Consider the following 26,526-nt stretch of genomic DNA (forward strand, 5'->3'; position numbering starts at 1 on the left):
TCACAAAACCGTTTCGCCGTTTCGGACTTACACATACTCAAACCTGAATATGAGTGTTCCACACACACAAAGAGATGCAGTTGCAGTTCCGCATGTAACTGTCACTCACTCTCTATCCGGGAGATTCCCTTGCTCCAATTTGAGGCGGGAGATGGGAACTCACATTCAGGCAGCGTTGCAGTTCCAGTTCCGCTTTCTCAGATGGCGCTTTATAAATGGGCTCTTAATTAGGACAGCGCGTGAATCATGGCCAATGTTAATCGAAGTCGACCAAAAATATCAGAGCTATTCATCATTCTCACTTCGAGATAAAAGAAACAAATTAAATATACTTTATTTTTCTATACCCTGTGACCAATTAAAACTGGTAAAAAAGGGTATAATGTGTTGGCAGAATGTATGTAACAGGCAGAAGGAGGCGTGGCAGACCCCCCAAGGTATATATATTAGGTTTAGATGAATCTGTCCGGTATCGATTAAACTGATTATACTGTGCTTAGTTTCGGTTTACCATTTTATCAAAAATCATTTGCGTTGTAAATTTATAAATTGACTTATTGAAGGCAAACTAACTATTTTTTCGACGTGGGTCGGTGGGTCTTACAGCCTCAGGATTGGTTATTCTTGGGTTACTTGTGTCCCCCTTTTAATTAGATTTTCAAATGTAAAATTAAGGTCCCCTGGTCCCGTAGTTAGAGTCGCCGACCTGTCATATAACTAGAACTACAGGTTGAAAAATAACTGAGTTCGAATCCTACACTGCCATTTATGTATACGAATACGAGTACATACATATATGATACTATTCAATTTTTTACTTTCCAATAGTTTTGTTTGAATCTGTATTTTTGTTTTAACTATGTTGAGACATACTAGCTTTAAAAATATACTTTTTATTTGAGTAACAAATTGTACTCTATTTGAATCAGGGACCGTAATCATAAGTTATATCATAAAAATTACTTGGTAATGATTATACTTGAATTTTTTATGTTTTTCATCAAGGATAATCATTAGTTTTGATTAATTTAATAAATAATTTCACGGAATCCGTAAATTACTGTTGATTTTTATTTTGAACGAAAAAAATTAAAAACCATTTTTGATCATAGTTTTTTTATTTTTATAAATAATATTGATTTTTTTTTATTCTTATTTTTTTGATCCAAAATAATGATTACTTTGGAATTTTTTTTTTGTGTGATCAAATATAATGATTATGGTGTAAGTTTTATTAAATTTTTCAAAACTAATGATAATCATTGAAAACAAACTTAAAAAATCAGAAAAATCATTTTATTTGATCACAAAAAAATAAAATTCCGAAGTAATCAATTTTTTTGATCAAAAAAATAGAAATTAAAGTTAGGGTTTTTTTTATAAAAAAAAAAACTATTATTAACGGTCCCTGATTTATATATATGATATTATTATATTTTATATTTAATTTAAGTCTTAGGAACTTTGCACCTGTCGGAGGGTTCCGTTGATGGTACTTTGGAAATGATCTTTGAAAACAGAGAGTAGATTTGTGCAGAGACATGATGTACCTACATATTTAACATCCATCAATCACACTGTAGATATACAATAAAGTTGGCCTGGTTTTTATTTCATTATCAGGAATTTCATTTGGACAATTTTCTGCCTTTAAATTTTTTGGGCTGTCTGGCCTGTTTTTTATTTACAATGGTTAAAATCTGTTTGGCTTTTATTTATTTTGCTTGGCTTTCCAAAAATTAATTAACCGAAGTTTCGCTGTGCGCGCTGTTTGAACTCACACTCACAGTCACACTCACACTTACACTGGCATTCACACTCGCAATCACACTCGCAATCACATACACACTTATATTCGGGCAGGGCGGCTCTGGGTAAAGTGTAAACATCATAAAGCAAATCAAGCGCAATTTGTTATTGTTTATTTCAACTTTACGCAAGCGAACGCAACCCACGTCTCTTCTTCTGCCTCTGCCTCTTCCTCTGCCTCTGCCACAACCTCAACCCCGACCCCAATGGCAGACCCCATGCCTCTTCCCTTTAAACTTATTCTATCCATTCAACTGGCCGCATGCTAAAAAGTGCGTAGCACAAATTCGACGTGGTCGTCGTCGCAGCGCCCACTTCCATCAACTGCCATAAAATATTAGCCGAAATTTCGTAGTCCAGCGAAAAAAAAAAATTGTAGGCAATAAAAAGTACAGCTGCCTTCAGGGGCTGCTTCTAATTTTCTTGTTGCTCTCACTGACTGTTTGTTATTATTGGCCAAATAGATTCATGCAAAATTTCAAAAGAAACCAAACACAAAATAAGAATTATGAAAAGATTTCCTTGTCGAGTCGCAATAGAATCATTTGCCATGAGAGAGGGATTACACCTGACCGGGACGGACTGATGACTACTGCTGCTGCAGCTGAACACTAAACAGACCGTGGAACAGTCCGATACATTGTATAAATAATGAGTACTTGTCTGAATCATTGCAGCTCTAGCAAATATGAATGTTTTATATTTCGAAATGAGTTCTTACTGCGCGTCGAAAAACCGATTTTGATTAGAATTTGCGTTATAATATAGTGATTATAGTTTAAATGACCATTTTATTTTTAATTTAATTGATTTTTAAATAAACGAGACCAAGAGGGTTGGTTAACGTTAGGATTCGAACCTTGGTTCAATTTAATGCAAAAATAAATTTTTATCGATTCCATTTTTTGTTGAACAATTAAATTTTGAAAATAAAAATAAACGAATTTTACTAATTATCTAAATTTATTTGAAGATTTTAATATGACTTATATTTATCCGAAGTCTCAAATAGTTATTAAGCAATATTAGAAATGCAAAAAATGTATGCAATTATCTTTTAATAAGGAAAGTGGTTCGGTTTAGGTTTGGGCTCGCCGGGTAAATAATTTCAAGGGTTTGGTTCATGATCCGGTTCAGTCTGCTTAAAAGCTTGAACCGGTTCAGCAAGGTTCGGTTCAGAACCGGCTAGCAGCCTTGGTAAAACATAATAAATACATTTACACTTTTTATTAGGATTCCAAAATTTTTTATATTTATAATTAGTGATTCATTATTTTCAGTGTGGTTTGAACTTTCTGTTAATAGAGATCTATTATTGTATGGTTCGATTCAAAAGTATTGTGTGCGTTTTTGTGAATTTAAAAATATGCACCCATAAGTATATTTACGACGATATGTTATCTTTAAAAACCGTTTACTAATATCAGCAGATTTTCGGTCTTTCGACCGATTGATCCTATGGTAACTAGTAGTCCGATCTTTGTAGTTCAAGCAAAAGGATCTCAGAGCCGGTAACAACTAGAAGCACCAAAATGTTGGATACCACGGACCCTTTGACCACAAATCCAAAACATTTAAAAGAAAAATTTTACAGATAAATAATAATAAATATTTTGGGCTTTATGTGCCCAGAATCATATCAATCGATTGCAGTCTTGTCTTGAAAAAATTTTATTCTTTAAAATTTAAATAGTGGTAGATGATTCTTACTACATGAACGTTTCATGAGGAGAATTTTACAGATTTTGTTCATGCGAATAAATAGAATATTAATATAGACTCTTGTTAAATAATTATTGATACAATAATTATAATATGCACAAAACGAAGAGATAGGCTATATGAATACAATTTTAAATTCAATTAAAAGACATAAAAAAAGACATGTTTCGGAGGCGTATTCAACATAATAATATGCATATAATGTGTTCATTGAATGCATTCGCAATTGGACGGCGAATGTTAAATTTTTGGGCATTAAATGTACTTAAATTTAAGCTGAAAACTTCAATTCATTGTTTAAAAAGTAAATATTCGTTCCTTACTTTCTGCCTAATTTGGTTAAGATGGAGTCGGGCGGGCGGGCGGTCGGTCGGTCGGAGGATGGCTTCTCTTTACTGGCCTATTAATAAATCAATGACTCCGCACGGCGCGACAAAAGTTATGCCCTTCTTGGCAGGGTTTCCCACTATACCACCCACTAGACCACGCCCTGGGAAAAACTTTGTCGCGGTTGCAACTGGCGTAAAGTTCGCTCAACTTTCCCGACGTCGAAATGAGCAAAAGAAGAAGACGCAAGTGAATCCCTTACTGACGGCAGACAGCAAACGGAAAACGAAGATGCTCTTACTGACGACCTCTGCTCAAATGGATTGTTACAATTTTGTTGCATGTACAACACGGAAGACTGCAAAGTTTTTAGCGGCAGGTGAAAGGAGTGGGCAATGCTAGAGGGAAGAGTGGGACAGTGGAAAGTTGCGTGGGAGTGCAAAAGAAATAAGACCTCAATTGTATTCGAAACTTTGGCGCGCTTTTCAAATTGTGCGTTAAAAATTGAGGCGCAGACATAAAGACTATTGAAAATCAAACGATGCGCGCAAAAGTAGGCAATGTTGAATTACTTTGAGAGTAGATGACTGCGAGGGGAAGACTGCGAGGGCAAGACTGCGAGGGGTGTATTATCAGTGCCGTCGCGGTCTCGTGGAGTCAACGAAATGGCAGCGCCAATTTGACGCTCGAACAATTTGCACAACCTTAAATGTCAACTCGCATGCAAAATGTCATAATTCAAATTCTAGCCCATGCCCCCCAAAAGCCGCCAGAGAGCCATAAGCGTGGCCAGCCTCAGGTTGTGTATATAAATAGTATATGTCTGCCTGTGTCTGCGTGTGTGGGTGAGTGGACGAAGTTGCCTGATATGCAATGTCTATACTCTAACCCGCCGTAGAGTCGCAAGGGTTGATCAGCTCGACAAAACGTGGTAAAAGAGCAATGGAAGAGCTTCGATAAGACACAGAAATGCTTCTTATACTTAATGATACGATGATATGTACATACGAATGAATTATGAGTTGATTTCTGACTTATCAACGACCTCATCTCAATCGATTCAGCAAGCAAAGAAATCTGAGTTCATTTATGTATATTATTAGGATACAGAAACAGAAGTGTTGAGTTTTTGCAGTATTTATTTTATTCAGCTTAAATTGATTTCCATGGTAAAAATAAACAATTAAACACTTTATAATATATTTGATTCCGAAATTGGAGCATCGAATCGATAGAACAAGTCGCCGATCGAACTGTCAGTTTATCGTTAAAATATACCGATTCATCGATATTTCCATACATATATGTGGTATGTTAACTATTTGAAATGTTAGAATGTGCTGCTGTGGTAATCTATTAAATCTTTCAGATTAGGTTCGATTGTATATAATTTGGTCGTTCATCAAATATTAAATAAATGAACTACGATAAAAAAACTATAGCAAATTGAATTGATTTAACTCGATTTACTTAACTCGACTCATCGACAAAAATACAATCGAATTAAAGTAGTGTGAAATCGCTTTCGCGATAATCGATTCTTAGATGCTTCGATGTATTTTTACGTCACCTATCGAAGCTATCGTGTCTGACTTGCCTTCCATTTTTGACTACGGGGCATCTCATAGTCAAGTCGACTTCTTATCTGTACTTTTTTTTTCTGTTGCCAAAATTTGAAAATTTGTCCTGGCATCAACTTTTATTGCTTTGCCAGCGTTAAATTTGCTACGCCGCTTAGTTCTCCCTCCCCTTCTCTGCCTTTTCTCTGCCTTTTCTCTGCCCGCCCTCTGCCTTCCGACCCACACATATTTGTAATAGATTTTTGCAGCTTAGTTTTAAAAACCATTATGGCTTACTGGCTAGCTGCCACCTCCCACTCGCATTTGCAATGCCCCGCTGTTGCCGGCTTTGATGATAAATGCATTTTCTTGTGCCATTCAATTAAGTTGGCTGCAACCCTCGAGAAGGCAACGACTTGGAGCGACCTTTAACCGATTTGTTACAGTTGCAATGCGCATTTTATGAAATTCTAATAATGTTTGAGCGATATTCAACGCTATTTGGGCCACCCTCACACTCTCTCTCTCTTTCAACCTCAACGTCAACCTCAACCTTGGGTTTACCCTTACTCCTTAGCAAGAAGTCCTTACCCTTAACCTTCCCCTTGGCATGAGTCGCCCCCGCAGCTGCTTGTCTAATGGCTACGGTGGCAGCGGCTGTGTTTCATGAACTTTGTGGCTAAATGGGCAGTAAAAAAAGTTGCTCCTCTCTATGTGTAGTGTATGTGTGTGTGTGTGTGTGTGTGTGTGTGTGTGTGTGTGTGTGTGTCTGTCTGTGTGTATGTGTGTGAGTTAGGTAATTCATGACATTATTTTAATTGCTGCTGCTGCTGTTGCTATTGCTGTTATTGCTGTAGCATTTCGCACGTGACTTTGTGATTTTATGGCTTTTAATTTCACGTATTTAGTTTCGGATATTGTTAATTGTATTCATGGCTGCCCCCATGACCCGACACGCTCTCAATATGGCATCGTTTATGATATACCGTGTAAGTTGGCAAATTGCGGTATCATCACGGTTGAGTATTACAACGTTGTCAAGACGTTTGATGCAGAGATATTAAGTTGACGTGTGATATGCTATATATATCAGTTATAAGCTAATAATCTGCTTAGATTTTTGAATAATATTTAAGTTAAGGTATGTCAGCGTATATAACCCAAAGTAGGTTTTCTTAGTTTTATGTGGGAAATTAATGATGTGACACCGGCGACACAAAAAGCACAGCATAGTTTTTGGGGCTGACAGAGATTTTAATTATCCTGAAATCTGCAACAGCAGACCTACAACAACAACAACAACAACAGCAACAGCACTATTATGAATTACGGTCAGTCATTTGTATGAGTGTGTGTGTGTGTGTGTGTGTTTGGCAATCTCTCATTGGACAAATAATAATATGTAATTTTCCGGTCATTGAAACATTTGCGCAAATAAGGAAATTGGCTGAGCCGAAACCAAAATGGCTTTGACAACATGTCCGAATCCCAAAAGTATCTTTGTGTGTTTGTGTATGTTTGTAGTACGTTTATGTAATGGTTTGCCTGTGCATCCGCTTCTACAACCCTGCCCACTGTAACTGATGAGTTATGGCTGGCAGCGTCTGTTCGTCGATGTTTTGCTCGTGTCTGCTGAGCTCAAGTAAATCATTTGAATATTTAAATTAAATCGAAATCATGGCAACAACAAATGTGCATCAGCATCATCATCATCATCAGCAGCAATGTCGAGACTCCTTCACTTCTGTTCCGGAAGTCACCATCAACTCCGAATTCGCTTTAAGGCGTTAATTATAATGCGAGACATGCGAGCAGCGCGTGATTTGCAATCTACGAATAAATTTATACATCATTTCAAATTGCAAGCGACTGACAAAGAAATTCCGAAAATAAGTAAATAAGAAAGTAAGTAAGATGTAGTGTATTACACTAGGCAACAAAATAACCATTATTCTACCATTTTTTTTTCAGAGGTAACAGTAAGAATGCTTCATTATTACTCAAGAATGCATCAGCCAATTTTTAAACGCTTAACGCTTTCTGAAAGCTTATAAATATATATACCAAAAATGTGTGGCAATAGTTTTATAAAAAAATATATTTAAAGTACGAAAATTGTGTTTTTTACTTTTTCACGAAATCTTTATAGATGCATTAATAAAGCGTAGCTTAAGATATTTATTGAAGTAGGATTGAAAGGGTTAGAAATTTTTCGATATTTTCATTTAAATCTTAAATTCAAAATACCGCACAAAAAACATTATTCGTTTCTTAATAAAAAAATATATGTCTCTCAAACTGTTGACTTAAATTTATAAACGGTATAAAAACGATTATTAAATATTTTCACTCAGACATTGTAAGATCGGTAGAGACTTTCTCAAATAAAAAAAAAAAACGTAAACTCACTTCTGAAATAAAACTTTTATATAAATTCAAATTTCTTTTTCTAAATAACCTACGTCCTGGCTTGGAATATACGAGTGTACTTGTACACATACTAAAAAGTAAAGAGAATTGCTGGATATATAAATAAGGAAACGTATTCAATATCAAATAATGTTCAATATCAAATTTGCAATTTTTTTATTAACTTGAGGAGCTGAGGCTTAGAAAGGTCGCTAAACCAGCAAAAGAATTGCGTAATCTTATAATTTGAAAATTTTTCTGAACTTTTCTTCGTTTGAATGAGGTTTTTTCTAAAGAAATTCCCTAATTGTTTTCCGTATACATTGCTGTAAGAGTAAGTACATACACCAAAATGTTATTGAAAGTGCTAGGAATGTAAATTCCGATAAATTATGCGAATAAAGCTGAAATAGCTTATGTTTCTGATAAAAATAGAATTGCTAGTCTTAAGTTCTTAAAGTTTCTGAACTTGTCTTCCGTTGCATAAGATTATTCTTAAGAAATGCATATTTTGCCAATAGTTTCATGCATGCCCTGAGATTGCCAGTACACTGATAAAAAAAATGTTCTAAATTCAAGATTTTGGTCTCAGAACTAAGATTTTTGGTCTAACAAATGCGTCGAGAACATAAAATTCTTAAATTAAGAGAACACATCTTGATTTTAAGAACATTTTAAATAAGACCAAGTTCTTATTTTAAGAATAAATGTTCTTAAAATTAAAATCAAAAAATTAAATTATAAAATTATTTTTTATTTTTATTTTTGTTATTATTAAATTTTAATTTATTCGTTCTGTTTTAGCTATAGTAATTTTATAAATGTTATTTCAATTTGTTACGCGTGGGATTCGAACCGCCGCCTACTGCTTCACAACTGAAGCGGCCTTTCTAACCAGAGCGCCAAGATGCCACTATTTGTTTGATACGAAATAATACCTATTAATATTTTCCTATTAACTTAAGATTTTTATTCTTATATTAAGATTTTAAGACTTTTTTGATTAATATTCGTAGTTTTAGTAATTTGGTAATATAATAGTAATATTTAAGATGAATGTTCTTGTTTTTAGAAGTTGGTCTTTTTTTTCAGTGTATATACTAAAGTTTCACCTGAAGTTTTTTTTTGTTCTAGCGATGAATATTAATTGGAAAATATCTTTCTTCGAATTTCTTTCTTCCTGTAGATATTTTAAACAAACATCTGCGATTAGTTGCTTCCGCTGAGATGGAAATATTCTTGAGAAAAATTTAATTTTTGCAAATTCAACCATATATCGAGGCATTGGCATCTAATGGAGATGATAAATTGATGTGATTATATTTGTTGATTTATTGTGGTTTTTCAAGGTACTCGTAGTCGATTGTGTATAAATGTTTATTCTCGCAAATGGTTTCCTAAAAGTTTATCCATTATCATTTCGCATCCATCAAAGAGTTTTCATCTGAAATGTGTGCCACTTCTTGTGGGTTGCGTCATTGCGTCAACCGCCGGATACCTTGGTTCACTTGGTTCTAATGGATCTTAAGGATTTGCAATTGTTGTACAACGAAAATGTTGCATTAAGCACTTGCGGCAAGTCAAGACAAGTACGGACATGGCCAGACAAGCCAAGGCGGTTGACTAATTAAAAGGCAACGTCGCCAAATGGCCGCCCCGACCCAAAAACATGACGTAAAACATTTTGCAAACAAGCAACAAGAACGAGTGGAACAACAATGAGAATAAATGTAAAACCACAATGCAAAAATGTTTTAAACAAATTGCACGCGTGTCAAAATTAAAATGAATAAATTTCTTTCGACGTTGTGAAAATAAAGCAAAAACTGAAACCGACAACAATTGAAAAAAAAAAACGAAATAAAAATAATAAGTCAGCAAAGAGAAGCCGCCAACGATTAAACTCATAAAGCTTTCGTTTGAGAGAGTGTGTGTGTGTGTGTGTGTGTGAGCTGCTTGCCTTACTTATTTACGATGTGCGCATTCGGCTGGCCTTGTATTGTAAATACTGATGATTTTTTTGTCGGTTGCCTTGTTTTGTTCTTCGAGTGGATTTCGTTTTTGTTGTGTTGTATAATTAATTAAAAATCGATAAGATTTTGATTTGGATTTAACGGCTTTTCAGAATTATGATGGTTAGTCAGCATCAGCGACGTCTTTTGAGAAATGATGACAAATGGGCCATGCGGCGTATACGCAATTCGCAGCTGGACGCGGACGCAGATGGGGACGGGCGGGGGGCCCAACAAGAAGAACGAGAACAAAAACAGGAACAACAGTCATTACATGCAAACAATTTGTTTGCAGAGAATTTTTGTGTTTGTTTTCATTATTATTATTGTACTACCACTACTACTTAACTTAATTTTCTGTTTGTTTACAAATTCAATTTGCAATTGGGCATATGAAATTTTGGTTTAATTTGCTGTGCCCGAATTGTTAGATGGATAGATACGAATACGAACACGAGTACGTGTGAGTATTTCGAGTATTCATATGAACCAAAAATAGAAGTTGCCCATTTTTACTCTTGGCCAGCCATCTGTTGTTGGCCACCTTATTTGGTCGAGTTGATTAGGCGGCGCGTGAAAATTATTGCCAGCTCATAAATTAGCTGACCATGCTGCTCAATTCCTGCTGCTTAAATTCATGCTCTATTCTTTGTTCTCATTTCTATCATTCCCCATCTCCATCTCCAGCTCAAATCTTCAACTCAAATCGTTGCCAGTTTTGGATTTTAGATGCGCTCTCAGTTTTTTATTGCCGATTGATTGGCAAATGTGGCAAAATTTATAGCGTAAATAAATTACATCAAAACATTTTCACAAAGTCGTTGGTTCAACAGATTTGGGCTCGGATTTGTGGATAGTTGGCTGGTCAATATTTGAACTAATTATTGTTAATTGGACAGGAATTTCGAATGTGTATTTTTGGTACTCTTGATTGTTTGTTGTGGCAACAGTTAATTAAATTTTGAGGCGATTCATGATGGAATTTGTTGATTTAGATTCGGCATGACGAAACATTCAAATAGCCTGGCTAAATTCGGTGCATGAAAGCACATTGATTTATGTGTAGCTCTAGTTGGCTTTTATGTAGCTTAAGAATGTAATTTATCACCGTTGACTTACCTTTGCACACCTTGCGATGATTCAGCGGCTTGTTGGGATCCCGATAGTATCCCTCCTTGCACTGATGACAGTTGCGTCCCGTGGTTGAGTGTCGACAGTTTTGACAGACGCCGCCAGAGACGCCTTGCGATACCCGAAAGATTTCCATATTGAAGCGACATTGACGCGCATGATTATTGCAATTGCACACTGGAAATGGACAAAGTTAGAGACGGATCATTAGAAAGAGAGCTCAATATATTGATGGACATATGAGATGTAGATTATTGAGCCATTTGCATGCCAAGTGCCAACTATCTATCGATATCTTTATCACTCTCTCTCCGACTGTCTTACTTGACGATTTTTCATTTGGCATTGCGATAAATGAAAATAAATGGAACACAAATCGCCCAACAAGCTCAAGAAGAGGCCCGAGTTGTATGTACTTGTACTGATGATGTTTCTGCAGCTGATGGCTGATGGTAAGTGGCGGCTGTTGGCCCTAATGAGGCCAAGGCACATCATTTGTCTAGCGGGACATTGGCTTTAATTGCATAATTTATGCGTCAATTTGTTTAAGCGACTTTAAGAGCAATCATCACAATCACAATCACATTGGCGACAACTCGACTATCGAGTCGACTGTTTCAGCTTACTCCTCTCGCTGGTTGTCCTAAGCTTCTTATCAATAGTGCTACTGTCTCATTTCTAATTAAATAAGCATCAATTGTTTCTCAACATTAAGAAAAAAGAGCTTATATTAACTTATAGCAAAAGTATAAAAAAGTCCAAGGAATTTTATTTTACAACAATTTCATAAATTGAGCCCAAAACAATTTGGTAATAAATAGTGCATAATAGTTTTATGCAAATGTATGTCGTTTAAGATTGGTCTTGCTTCGATCTCAGAGATTTAAGGTAGCTCCTTACTACAAATTTGGACAACATGTGCGCATAACGTTAATTTTAAATTTTAAACCCTTAGACTCATAAACGCACATGAAGAGTATTGTATGAGTATGACATTCATGATTCAAGATCAATTTTTCTCTAAAGAAACCTTGTAATGTCCAATGCCGGCGGATTATTTGTTAATCATTTACTTGAAGACTGGCATAAAACAATAAAAATCATTTTGCTTGAATAGCAATTAAATTAGTTTTTAATTCAGTACCACCTAACAACAATATTTTTTGATTCTCAATTGATGAGTACATAAACATACTAGATATAAATATAAAATTTGTACATAATATTAAACAGAATATAATAAATACTTCTGCATTAATAATTCAAAGAAATTGTTTTAGACCGCGTACTAAAAAAAACTACTGCGGTCTGATAAGTTTGATAAAAATAAAAAAAAATGTGCAGAAGGAGGAGTGGGAGATTCTATCGAGTACATAAATTCTTTATCAGCATCAATAGCCGAGTCAATATATAGAAATGTCCGTCTGTCCTGGCGTCTGCAGACGTCAAAAAAGTACAAGGGTCTATTAAGTTTCTTTTATGGAATATGTGCGTAACAGGCAGAAGGAGGCGTGGCAGACCCTATAAAGTATATATAGTCTTGATCAGCATCAATAGCCGAGTCGATACATGTCCGTCTGTCCGTCCGTCTGTATGAACATCTAGGTCTCAGAGACTATAAGAGCTAGAGACACCAAACTTGGTATGTAAGTTCCTCTATATTGTAAGCAGATCCAGTTAGTTTCAGAATCTGGCCACGCCTCCTTTACTGCCTAAAAATCGACATAGAAAATTTCATATCCAAATTAAAAGAACATATAAAAAGCAAGTGACACTTAACTTGGTATTTAGATTCCTCTATAATGTAGGCAGATCAAGCTTGTTTCTTTTTTCGATTGGACCACTATATCTTATAGCGGCCATACGAACCATCGGTCGAAAATCAAGTTTAAGTATGAAAAACTTTTTGGTTTTATGATATATCATAACCAAACTTATAGAATTTGCATTTAAGTTAGTCTTATATATCCTTACATAATTTGAAACAAACTTGATCGGCGTGAGGTATATAGATGCTTGAGTGAAAGTTTGGTATCTCTATATCTTATAGTCTCTGAGATCTAGGAGCTCACACAGGACGGACGGACGGACGGACGGACGAACGGACAGCCGGACAGACACACATGGCTATATTGACTCGGCTGTTGATGCTGATCAAGAATATATATACTTTATAGGGTCGGAGATGCCTAGTTCTCCGTGTTACATACATTCCAACGAATACAATATACCCTATTACTTATTTTTTAAGTAACGGGTATAATAAAAAATAATAATGATAAAAAATTAAAGTAATTAAATTAAATGTGTGATATAGAATTTATTCTATAACAAATACTATTCATAAACATAAATAAAATATGTGTATATGTATCTGCAGAATGAGAAATAGAAATACCCAATTGGGATTAAATAATTTTGTGAATATGTTTGGGTGCAATTTTTTTTTTATATTTTAAAAATTGTACATAAAGTCCCTAGCGCGCTTAACAAACAGTAAGCATAATTTGTGTAGAATCAATGAAATAAATAAAAATATATACCTAAGGTATATCCCATAATGTGTTTATATGTAAGTGTATATATTTAGATACAAAGCTATAACAAGTCTTGAGTTTTCGTACACATAATAATTAATGTTATACATTTATTTATTGCAGTTATTTGTAGTCAATTTGTGGAATTAAAAAATATTTGTATAAGTTATTGAATTTCATATTATCTGTATATAAATCTGTCTGGTATTTGCGTATGAGAAGCGTATACGAAAATCGCTATTGGTTAAAGTATTTGATCGCTTTATGTTTTGCTTTTGGCAAACAGTTTTGCTATTGACATTCGATGACGACGGCGACTGCTGTGTTGGCATCTTCAGTGTCAGTGTCAGTGTCAGGGTCAGATTTGTCCGAGTCCGAGTTAGAACTGACAATGGCAAAAGCCGACGATTTTAGCTTGTCGCTAGACAAAAAAGAAAATAAAAAGACTTGACTCGCTCCGCAACTCACACTGTTTCCCTTCCTGGCCAACTGGCCAACTGTCCAACAGTCCCTATGTGTGTGCACACATGTTATAATTATCTTTCACACATTGTGAGAGGCAGACAAAGCGGCTGCCTGTCGTCTTCTGCTGCTGCTCTATACGTGTACACAGAGCCTTTCTATGCGCTTCTCATCTCATCTCTTGGCGCGCGCCAGCCGCAGACAAAGTTATGTCAGCGCAAATATTTGAGAGCAGTCGACATGTCGAGGCCATTGGATCTACATATATAGCTTCTACATATGTATGTATGTACATACACTGATATAAAAATGTTTTGAAGTTTTAACATTTTCACATTGATTTATCTATTTTAAAAGATTTTAATTGTACGTTTTTTTTAAACAAAAAAATATACTTTATATTAAATTTAAATTGTTTTTCAATTTAATTTAAATATCATAATTTTAAAATTTTATATACTTTATATTGAAAACAAACATGACTTTTTTAAACTAATCTTGTAATTGCATTAAAGAGAACAAAAGTTTTTTAGATATATTTCTGTTTTTTCTTTGGTTTTACTCTATTCACATTAATTATGACAATTAAGTAGGTTTTTAGTTAAATTAAAGTTTGTCATACTTAATTTAAATCCGTTTTCTAGTTAAATGTAACATGAAAAAATCAAATACGGCTGTATTTATTTTTACTAATGGTTTTTTTTTTATCAGTGTACATATGTACATACACGTGTGTATGTGTGTGGCATTGTCAACAAAGGCTTTGAGCAAATATTTAGAAAAACGCAAAACTCAGCACGACGCCTCGTGTGGCTAATTGCTAAGTCAGCCGCCCAGTTGGAGGATGCTCCTCAATGGGCTTGGCTCCGGCCTCGACTTTGTCTCCGTCTCCATCTCCGATTCCACCTCCAATTCCGATTGGTGTTAAAAACGCTAGATAATTAATTTTAATGACACACTTACCGACTGCCGACTGCGAATGCAACTTGATTTATGGGGCAATATTTCGATTTCATGTAAATCTTCGTCCAAAGAGATTACAAAATGCGGCTTAAAACGCTGCATAAAACTGTTCATTAGCCGTCGATTTGGGTCCAGTCATCTGAATGGTCAACTCTTCGCATTGGTAATTAAATTCAAATTTGATAAGTGAACCCCAAAAAAACCAGACAGACAATGGAATTGTCAGTTCAGTATCTGTATCTGAATTCGTATCCGTATCCGTATCTATATCGGTATCTGTACGTGTATCTGTATCTGTATCTGCATCATCAGCTGTGCCTCTAATTAACTGCCGTTGGTTGAACATATTGTTTGAGGTTTGAGGCGCTTAACTTTCAGTTGAAACGCTTTACGTTCGCCCATCGAGTGAGCCAACTCAGCGTTAAGGGCCAAGACCCAAAGCCATTGACAGATTGTCGATGAGAATAGTGGACACACACAGAAAAAGGAAAAACGAAGGCAGGAGAAATCGTTTTAACGATGACTTTGCTAGCTTTATGCATTGGCATGTTACTCTACTGTAGTCCCTCTCTCTCTCTCTCTCTCTGTCATCGTCACTCTCTGGCTATGTCGATGTCCGTTTTCGAGTCCTGGCAGCGTTTTCAATTTGCTTGCTTCGCGCTCGTCGACATTTCATCATTTTATGATTGATTGCGTTCACATCGCTGTGATTTTCGGTTACCAAAATTGTGAATTGAATTCGTGTCTAACGGCTGGTCTGTGATATGATGTCCTGGGGTGGCACTTGTCGAATGTTCCATGTAGCAGGCAGTGTGTGTGTGTGTGTGTTTGTGTTTGTGTGTGTTTTCCTGTTGCTCTGTGGGTGTGCGTTTTGCGGTTGCGGTTGCTGCTTTTGCGTTTTTGCGTTGCAATTTGACAATTTCATCGCAAAATTGTTTTGGTGTTTGTGGCCATGTTCTGTTGTGGTGTGCAATGTCTGTCCGCCTGTCTGTCAGTCTGTCCGTCTGTCTGTCTGCCTGTGTATGTGTGTACTAGGCTGTGATATATCAAAAGTGGTCGATTCACAAATTTTTGTTTACGTGCATACTCTGGTTATTAATAATTTTTGGGGTTACAATGCAAAATGATTGTGTTTGATGAGAGGTCCTGTATGAGGTGAGATTTAATTACAGTTTATTCAGCCCGTTCCGGTTTTAGCTTTTTTTATAGGACTCAGTAAAATGTAGTTTTTGCACGTTGCATTAAAAAATTATCGCTTTTTATTTGAATCAAAGTGAGTCCTCTTCGTAAAATGTTGACGAATAAAATAAGAACAGGTTGAAGAAATTAATTTCCGAAAAATCTGGCCAGAAGCTAAATTCGGAAAAGAACTGTTTATTCCGTTTCCATAAACAAGGCCGAAACCCGATTAATGGAAGAAATGGGCAAAGAAGTCGAACACACATCGGGCTATCATAAAAGTTTAGCTCATTTTTTTTTTCAACTTGTAACGTGTAAGAGCTGATGTAATGCAGAGCTTAGCTGCTAAATATATAATAATTTTGCATAAAATTTTGCTGAAATTTTTAACCGAATCTATTTTTTAATTAAAGAAAATATAACTTCATATAAAATAATTAATTTGACTAACTCAATTTTAGTACGTCTTTTTGTTCTAGGCTTATAAGAAACCAATTTGAATTCAGCTGAATTATTTTTACTACATAGACAGACAGTTAAATTTAGTAATCCATTACTTGGAATCACTTTGTATGCTTCTTTCAACAGTACGACATTTATGTATACTCCACATATATTTTTCTACTTGTTTGAGTTCCTCAAAATTTATACATTCACATGAACATCATGTTATATGCCACAAAATGAACTCATCAGCTGTAAAAGCAGACTTCATCACTCATTAGTCCATCGCAGATACTTCTCGTGCAGAAATTGAATAATTTTAATGCTTTAACCTATTCCAAGTGGCCCAATTCGATGGTTTTGGTACTTGGCCTGCATTACAAGAATATATGTGTGTATGTACACGTATATAGTATCATATTATAAACATTTTCGGCTTAAATGCTCGAGGCGGTCATAAAATTCCCTAAGTTGATACTAAACTTTTGTTTTATATCTTCATAAATTGTTCGCACTTTCTTCTCGGAAAGCGGCCATAATAGTACCAAGAAATTCGTATGATCGCTGTGCATGCCATTGCTGAAGATTTTCTGTATATATTCACATAATGAGATGATTGTCAATTAATTTCTAGTATTGTTTTCAGTTACCGGGTCATTCTTGTCTGTCACTTCAGTATGTTTCGGCCTGTTATTATATTATTTCGCCTGAGATTTCAGTATAAGTATTACAATCACTTTAAGAAAATACCATTTCGAGCGTAAATTGTTTTGACACATGTAGCGAATTAAAAATCGGCTAATTGGCAGGAAATTAGCTTCAAGCTAGCCAAATCATCTGCCAAGCTAAAAACTGAATAGTTCTACTTGTGAAAAATGTAGAAATGTACGCGTATCTGTATAACTGCAGTCAGATTGTCTAGAGAAAAATGCGAATGTATTTGTATGCTTAACAATAAGCGAATCGGTGCGTAGACAAGCTATGAAAATATTTTCTGTAGTTTTCTTGGACTATGTATAATCAAATAGGTACATTGAAATGCATTGTGGGGTGGGTCTCTATATTTTTTATTAACAAATTAGACTCTTGCCTTCATTTCAATTTGACATAAGTATTATATTTAAAATTTTTAATTTCATTTTTTCTGTTCAATTGCTATAGTTTTTTAGCACTTTGATGTACAGCTTTTTTTTCCGGTCCCAATGTAGGACATTAACTGTGACTTATAAAAAACATGTGGCAAAAAAATAATAATACATTATTTACGAAATCAGTCATAGTCAAAATTTTTTTTTTTTTGTCTGAGGGTACTCATAAAACAGTGGAACACAGAACTGCTCGATTTACCGACCAGTATTTTTTTGAAATAAATTCTGTTCTTTCGCTCCCAACTTTTGATACAAAAAATGCCATTTTTGACTGGAAGAACAGGAAAAAAAGACAAAAAATTGAAAAGAAAAGCTTAAAAAAAGAGCGGTACCATTGGACTCACAAATTTAATGATTTTATTCCCTGTGCCCATTAAAAATGTGCAAAAAATGCTATAATGTGTTTGGCGAATGTATGCAAGGCATAAGGAGGCGTGGCAGAACCCATAATATATATATATATATTCTTGATCAGGATCAACAGCCGAATCGATCTATCCATCTACAGATTATGTAGGTTCCTGGATACCGTACGCAAATCATGTTTGTTTTTAGATTTGGATCAGACCACTATATCATATAGCTGTCATGGGAACGATCGGTCGCAAATCAAGTATTTATTTATTTATTGTGCTTTCATTCTAGCACTACCAGCATATGGCATACTTATAAAATAAGGCGCTAGTCACAACAAGTGCAAAAGAATATAAACTTTAAATTTCTTAACATTTAATCGAGATTACAATTACATTTAAATTACATTTGAGCTTACATACTAACATTAAAAAGTGGTTTCAAATACAGTATAGACTATTAAGTAGACAATTGAATTCTCTCTGGATATAATTTAAATTTAAATTTTAATTTAGATTTCTCTCTCTATCTCTCTTTATCCATCCCTACTATTTTAAATTCATATATTTTGTGTTTATGTGGTGCCTTGATGGCTTTCCAGTGCGATTTTGAATTTTGCAGCACTACTGATCGCTTTTATCACGTGTGGAAGCTGGTTCCAAATGCGAACAGCATATACAAAGAATTGTTTCATTGTGCATGAGAACTTGTATTTAGAACTAACAATATTTGTAGTCCTTCTTGACGAGCTAAAGTTTAGTCTTTCATATAGGTAGGACTGCTCTTGAGTGTAGACAATTTTCTGCAGAAGTATTAAGGCCCAATAGTTTGTCCAGGATTTCAGTGACATATCAAAGATTTTAGTCACAGCATCAGATATATAGTCAGTTCTATTCCTGTTATAAATATATCTTGCAATATTGTTGAAAGCAACTTGCAGTTTGCGTTGAGCTGCAGTCACTACCTTCAACTATGTTTATTATTGCTTTTGCCAACACGAATACCAGACTGTTTATCTGTTAACAGTGTGTTATTTTCCAAGTAGTTTGTCATCTAACTGTTAAGACGTTCCAGAACCTTTGATAAAAAAGGTAAAATTGAAATTGGCCTCTATTCATTTGCAGATTTAGGAATCGAAATTAATTTGGCAAATTTCCAAGAATCAGGAAACATTGAGTTTGTTAAGGCTGTGTTATATATATATGTTTTGTATGGCAATACTCTCGGCAATAACAATTTCATAAATTTTGGATTAATATCGTCGATTTCTGTGGCATTTGATTTAATTTTTAACATTGATTCAAGGACACCTGATCCAGTTACACATGAAAACTTTTATCAAAGGTGCCATTATCACAAAAGCAGTTTATATTATCACAGTTACTATATGAATTTTGTGGTACGCGCTCAACATATTCAGCTGTAGTTAAGTCAGGTACTTTGCAGTCTAAAAATGTTTCGTTAAGTTCATCAGGGTCAGCATCACAGATCCGGGAAATATTAGTTTTGCCAATACCCAGTTTTTTAATGTAGGCCCATTTCCGCTGATAAGAAGTTGTCATGCTAAAACGGTTAAATAAATATCTTTTTGTTCTCGGAGCTAATTAAATGTACCACATTCTTCCTTAGTAACTTATACTGATCAGCATACTGTTCTGTTCTAAAATCATTGATATTCTCGCACTGAACCAGGGATTTTCACAAGGTTTGACAATTTTTTGTCACCAGAGGAATTGATCGATTGAATAAATACATTATATTTTTTTGTAGGAGGGTCAGTTGTGAATCAATATTATGAAAGGCATAAATAGAGTCCCAGTCACGTGAATTAAAGTCTGAACTTAGCAGAGCATAGTCAATATTTTTAAGAACTCTGTAAGTTATTCTGTGCTCAGTTTAGTCAGTATTAAAATTGTATGAAAAACGTTTTGTTTTTAAAGATAATTTTAGCAAATTGATCAAATATGCTCTTATGTTGGTCCGGTCACTTTTTGGTTGGTCACTTTTTTATAGATGATAGTTTAAGTTTATTTAGATTAAAATTATATTTACAGGTATACTTTTATTTATTGTTTATATACCTCGGGTTTGCATGAATGAAATTTAAGGGAAGTAATCATGTAAAGAATTACATATTATATATTTAAATTGGACAAATATAATACGATATTGGCACAGTGGACAAAATCTGGGCGCCATATAAAAACCAACTTTAAAACTTTTCGAAAAAAAAAACAAGCGAAACAGTCGAGCGCACTCGACAGTAGGATATCCTGTGCCTAGGCTAAGCTGATTCAGTACTCACACTATATTTATTAAATATTTTTACGAGTATTGATGGCATATCTTATTGTTGAAAAATGCATAGAGCTTTTGGGAATTTTTACTGAAACTGATAAGATCAATTCGATGAATCACAACTTATGCACTGATTGAATTCTTTGTTTGCTAGCTTTCCATAATCGACCTCTGACATTTGTCACTCGTTACTGTCGTTGTTGTGGTTATTGTTATTGTTGTTGTTGTTACTTCAGCTACACCAAAAGCTATTGGCATATTTTAGTCGCTTCTTTGGGACCGCAATTAAGGCGACAGTGTGCCGTGTGGGATGGGGACAAGAAGCAAGGAGACGAGACGAGACGAGAGGTGACGAGAGGAGAGGAGACGATTGCAGCTTTCGCGTGGCGCAGCTGCAACATTTTCCTTGTCAACGGGAAGGCAGCAGCAGAAGCAGCAAAACAACGATTACAAATTGTTTGCTGCCAGCGGCAAAATAAATAAATACACAAAAATGTCTGCTTAAAAATAAATTGTGTGGAATTCTGTTTCAATTTTGTGATTGTTTCTGCATTTTATTTGGTTGTTGTCGCTACTTTGGGGTTTTGCTTTCCAATTAACACAAACGAATTAACATATACGTATATGTGTATGCATTAATATATAAAGAAGCATAGCCGATATCCTGCCGCTAATAAAAAACAAAGTTCATGGCTGCACCTTGGCCCACACATACTATATACATACACTCAAAGACACACACACAAATACACACAAGAGGGACTGAGGTAAAGATTGAAAGAACCCAGATCGTTGTATTGCCAGAATTTATGTTTAGTTTTTCGTCGAATTGCTTTGAGAATTGTCTGTGTATGTCTGTTTGGCCGTTTGTTATTTTATTTAAATCAAGGTACAACATTATTTCAATTTTCCCTTAAACGAGACTCCACTTGGAATCTGACTCGTATTTTCCTTTTAATTTCGAATTCCGCTTTCGATTTCTGCTCTTTCCAAATTAGTGAAATGCAGCGGCTGTGAGGAGGACCCCAAAGAAAAACAATAAACAAATTTTAAAAATGTTCAGCTTCAATATGATGTTAGTTTTCCTACACACCGAAAGAGAGGAAAGACAGAGAAAAGAAAGAGCGCTAGTGAGAGAAGCAGAGAGGGTGAGTTAAATAAACGACTCGTTAAGACACATAAATAAAACGCACCAAGTTTCCTAATTAAGTCGCCCAACACATTTACACACACACACACACACAAAACAAAAGTGGCCCAAAATATAAACAAAACAAGTCGAAAAGGCTTCAGTCGAGCGGCCGTGACAGTATTATACCCTGTACCATTTTCTATAAAATTCTACTTATCTAATAGCTTTTCCTTCTTAATAAATATATTTACAGTTACTTTCACCCGTTGTCGCCAAGTTCACGAGTAATTTTGTATTCATTTGGCGCTAAAATTAAGATGTTTATAATGAAATACATTTAATATTTAGGTATTCGAGAGTACTATCAAATCCCATGTTTCATATCTAGCTCACGAAAACAGTATTCCGCTGCGGGTGTTACGAAAAACGGACTACATAAAATAAATAAATAAAACCTTTTTAGAAAAGACTGAGATATGGCACATGTTAGGATCTTAAAACTGTTCTTAATGTCGTCAAAAATTTCTTCATTAGTTTAATATATGAAAACAGGACTGTCGCGCACGCTACCTTATATTCCAAACAAATGATTATCTTCAATATGATATAATAATCTTATGTTCACCAAATTTGACCAGAATGCTTAAAACATTATCAAATGCACATTTTCTGTGTCTGATTGAAATATCTCAAGAAACAATACCGTATAGATCTGAATACATAAGAAACATTAGTTTTTAGCGAAAAAGTTGAAAATTAAAGATAAAGTCAGATATTATTTATATATGATGCACCCCCGAATCGTATTGAGATCGTATCTATGGCATTAGATATCGAGCCCTATTTGCATAAATAACGTAAGTGCCATTTTTCCGAAATTTGTTTTTTGATGCAAATGTGTTCATAGTTACCAACCGCATCTGCACACAAAATATTTAATTTGTATTGTATATATTTACGAAGTTATTGACCTGTCAATTATAACGTAAGCGACAAGCGACATACGAAACACGACACACGATTACCTAAAATTACTCTCTCCTGTAAAATTTGCTTTTTGGCGCGTACGTTATTTATGCAAATAGGGCTCGATAAATACAAACATACATGTATATACATATACGGCTGTTAAAATTGCCAATAATAAACTTACTAAGTTCATAAAAAGAACTCTGTTGAAAAGCGCTACAAAATGCAAGTGCATTTTGTTGCTGGTGTCGAAAACAGCGCCCAAACGATGTGTGTGTGTGTGTGTGTGTGTGTGTGTGTGTGTGTGTGTGTGTGTGTGTGTGTGTGTGTGTGTGTGTGTGTGTGTGTGTGTGTGTGTGTGTGTGTGTGTGTGTGTGTGTGTGTGTGTAGGTTAGATAAACAAATCAACAGCAAGATCAACAGCAACAGCAATAACCACAACCACCTCAGCTCGCAGGTGATGCCAAGACAGCGGCAAGACAGAGATAGGGATAGAGCTAGAGACAGATATACAGGTAAACAACTGAAACTGAATTGTGCTGTTGTTGCCTCTGTTGACGGTAGCCGCCCGCTCGCTGCGCTCTGCCAACGTCGACGTCGACGTCGAAGTCAACGTCAAGCTCAAGTGTCTGCCGCTCGTTGTTGGTTTTGATCTTTGTTTTGATTTGGATCGGAATTGGGATTTGGATACGGACTCGGATTCGGATTTGGATTTGGATTCGGTTGCCAGTTCAAAAGATCATTCGGTTGCGCTTTGTATTCTGTATATTCTGTGCGCTTTGTCATTAGACAGAGCTCTAGAGGCAGAGGAGTGAGTGGAGGGAGTGGAGGGGGACTAGGTGCTACAGTAGCTGGAACTGAAGCTGATGGTGTTGAAATGTCAGCGGTGCGCACTTGGAGCACATGGCCTCCAAGTGCGGCAATATGTTTTGTTTAACTTTTGGGCTCATGTTGTTGTTGTTGTTGCTGTTCTTGTTGCTGTTGCTGCTGCATTTGCATTTGTTTGTTTATCTTTCAGTCGCTTGGCAGGCAGTGAGAAATCGTGAACTCTGTTGCTGAGACTGAGACTGAGACCGAAACGGTCTCCGCCTTAATTACAGCGCCACAGCTAATTCAAATTAATGATTTTTAAATACGCAAAATATGCGCTACTGATTTGAAGTTGACAGCGCAACTGTTCGAGGGACACGTTCAATAGAGTTGTAGATTGTATTTAATTAAACGAAACGAAGCAAAGCCAAGTTGATTTTTCCCTACTCCCCACTCCCCCAATCCCTTCTCCTTACTGTCTGTCAATGTCAGTAAAAATACAAATACAAGTATCTTTGTCACTCGACTTTGTCCTGCCAGATTGCCTATCTGCGTTATAACAAATTCCCCAGAAGCGACTGAAATGCGATGCGACCAAAAGGTCAAAACGGTTACTCCAAAACATAAATCAGCAACAAAGCGAGTCGACTCTACAATTCTACAAGTCTCTCTTACATTCTTCTAGTCTTCCATTTCAATGTCATCGCAGTTTTGCAGTTTCGTTATTGTAAGCTGTTACCCTTTCCCTTAACCGAGCTGCCCATCGACATCGAAGCACTTCTCTCACGTGTTTACCCTCTTCGGGGTATATGATATCTTCCTTAAGAGGTTTGTCACTTCAGAAAGGTTACTAATCGGCATGACGCCTCGGTTTGCGCGTTTTCCACAATTCGATCTATTTAAACTCGTTATACGCTTTATTTTGGTTTTACTGATCATCTTACATCATGCTTATGGTACATGTTTTTAAGAATTAATTTTGTTATTGCGCCACTTTATAAGCTATTTAAACATAAACAATCAAAACGTGACCGAATCTGAATTATGTGCCGATGTAAGTCAACTGCATATTTCTGAATTTTACGAGGGCGGTCACAAAAGTAGCCTGTCTAAGAGCTAAAACACAAAAATTTGTGATAGTTTTCTTTCATTTCCGTCAGCACTTTTTGAAATATCTATAAATTCCGGTAGCTCACGAACGGTTATAAAATATCGTTTTGTTGGTTTTCTTTTCCATTTCGGGAGTGATCAGTGTTTAACTGTTGATTATATCATATCGTATATTATGCCATATCATAAGTTCCATAGGTATTTTATCATTTAAAAAAATATCACATTTTCGTTTTAATAAGATATCCATGACTATAGCAAAATTGCGTTAGTGTATTTTAGCTTCGGTTTGCATTCCAAAGAATTCCCATGTCAATTTCTGTAATTTTTTATTTTTTGCTGCTTTTTTTTTTATTTTCTTAAAATTTGTCTTGGTCACATTTGGCAAGAGATCGGTGTGTATGTGAAAAATCTCCAGCTGGGCGGGCCGATTGACAATGGCATAAAGGTAGGAAATCCAAATCCTTTTGTGCCACACAGTTTTTGCCATTTATGGCACTTACTCGTAAGCAAATTAATATGAGATGCCATTTCTGTGAGCGTACTGGACAATGACATCAGAGGATGGGCGGACGAGAGGATGACAGGATGACCGAGGGAATGAGAAAATAAGAGAGGGAATAGGGCCGGTGATTGTATTGCTTTGTTGGTTTTTACTGTTTCTCTAGTTTCGCCTCAGTTTCGAATTTTATGCATTTTAATCTTTTTGTTACGCTTCAAGAGACGATACAGAGGGGCGGTGGTAGGGGCAGTTCAACATTTATTGTATGCCGGTTGAGGCTTCGATTTGGACAATTGTTCAATGAGTTTTTCGTAGAGGCAGCTGTTGCCCTTTTGTTACTGCTGCCGCTGCTGTTGCACATTTTGGCCCGAATCCATTCAGTAAAACTATGCAGCCCGCAATGCATGCAAAACTATGTTCTTGGCCATGTTCCTGTTCCTGTCCCTACACTGATAAAAAAAATGTTCTACTAAAATCAAGAATTTTGGTCTAAAAAATGCATCAAGAACATACAATTCTTAGGTTAAGAAAACACATCTTGGTTTTAAGAACATTTTAAATAAGGTCAAGTTCTTAAAATTAAAATCAAAAAAATAAAAAAATTATAAATTTTATCAAATAGATATTTTCAAATATGACATTAATTTCTATACATTTTACTTCAAAGTATCTCTGATATAGTTATGAAACCCCTTAAATAGACATTGAAAAACCGGCTCTTAGTATTAGTAATATGGTCTTGAAATGTTAATATTTTAAGAACAAAATATTTAAGATAAATATTTTTGATTTTAGAAGTTGGTTTTTTTTCAGTGTATCACCATGACTATCCCTGTCTCTCCCCTAGTTCTCTATCAAGTCCCGCGACGCTGCCTTTGCATTTATATATTTGCCTGGCGGACTGGCAAACAGACAGACTGACAGACGGACAGACGGACAAGCGGACATGCAGACAGGCAGACGGACGGAAAACAGAGTCAGTCTGTCTGGGAAGCATTCCCATCGCCATTCATGCAGCCAGCGCATTTTTTAAGCCTTTTTTTTGGCTCAGTTCTGCATTCGCCAGATCTACACAATGCAACCGCCACTCTGGTTTCAAAGGGACCTAACAGGTGTGTGTGCTGCTGGGAATGTGAGTGTGTTTGCCATAAAGCTGCCAAAATGGATATATTATTTTATGTATTGCTCGACAGCAGGGAAATTGCATCAAAAACTGACTGAAAACAAAAGCAAAATTGAGCCAATGTTGATCAATTAAAGCAAACACAATTGATTCATGTATTCTACTTATACATCAAGTGCTTAAGATACAGATGGTAGATACTCAAAGAGATAAAATGAGTCGAAAGTCACTGTAGTACCAGTAGGTTAGTAATCAATTGAAACAGAAAATTACAAGGGATAAACTAATAGTTAATAGATTTGATATTAAGAAAGTAACATAAGTCGATTAGGATATATGTTTGGAAAACTAGAATTTTAGGCCAATACGTGTATGTCAGGATATCTCTAGAAGGTGTGGATCAGATCTCTTGAAAAGCAAAAGAACTGTTCATTTAGGAACTTGTATTTTGAGAGATTTTTCATAGGATAAGAACAATCAAAAAATCTGTTAATATATTGAATTTTGTCAGAATAATGAATAATGC

The 26,526-nt window shown here is 35.5% G+C and overlaps 1 protein-coding gene across 2 annotated transcripts in view; it reads right to left on the reverse strand.

Moving 5' to 3' along the window:
* Positions 1-26,526, reverse strand: part of LOC117793599 (netrin-A) — a 66,683-nt gene that overhangs the window by 14,761 nt on the left and 25,396 nt on the right. For both annotated transcript variants that reach the window (XM_034633960.1, XM_034633961.1), the window contains exon 2: positions 10,958-11,146. In XM_034633960.1, the coding sequence (XP_034489851.1) occupies positions 10,958-11,146 (189 nt within the window). The remainder of the gene's footprint in view (positions 1-10,957; positions 11,147-26,526) is intronic.

This window comes from Drosophila innubila, chromosome X (genome assembly GCF_004354385.1).
Source record: "Drosophila innubila isolate TH190305 chromosome X, UK_Dinn_1.0, whole genome shotgun sequence".
Lineage (NCBI taxonomy): Eukaryota > Metazoa > Arthropoda > Insecta > Diptera > Drosophilidae > Drosophila > Drosophila innubila.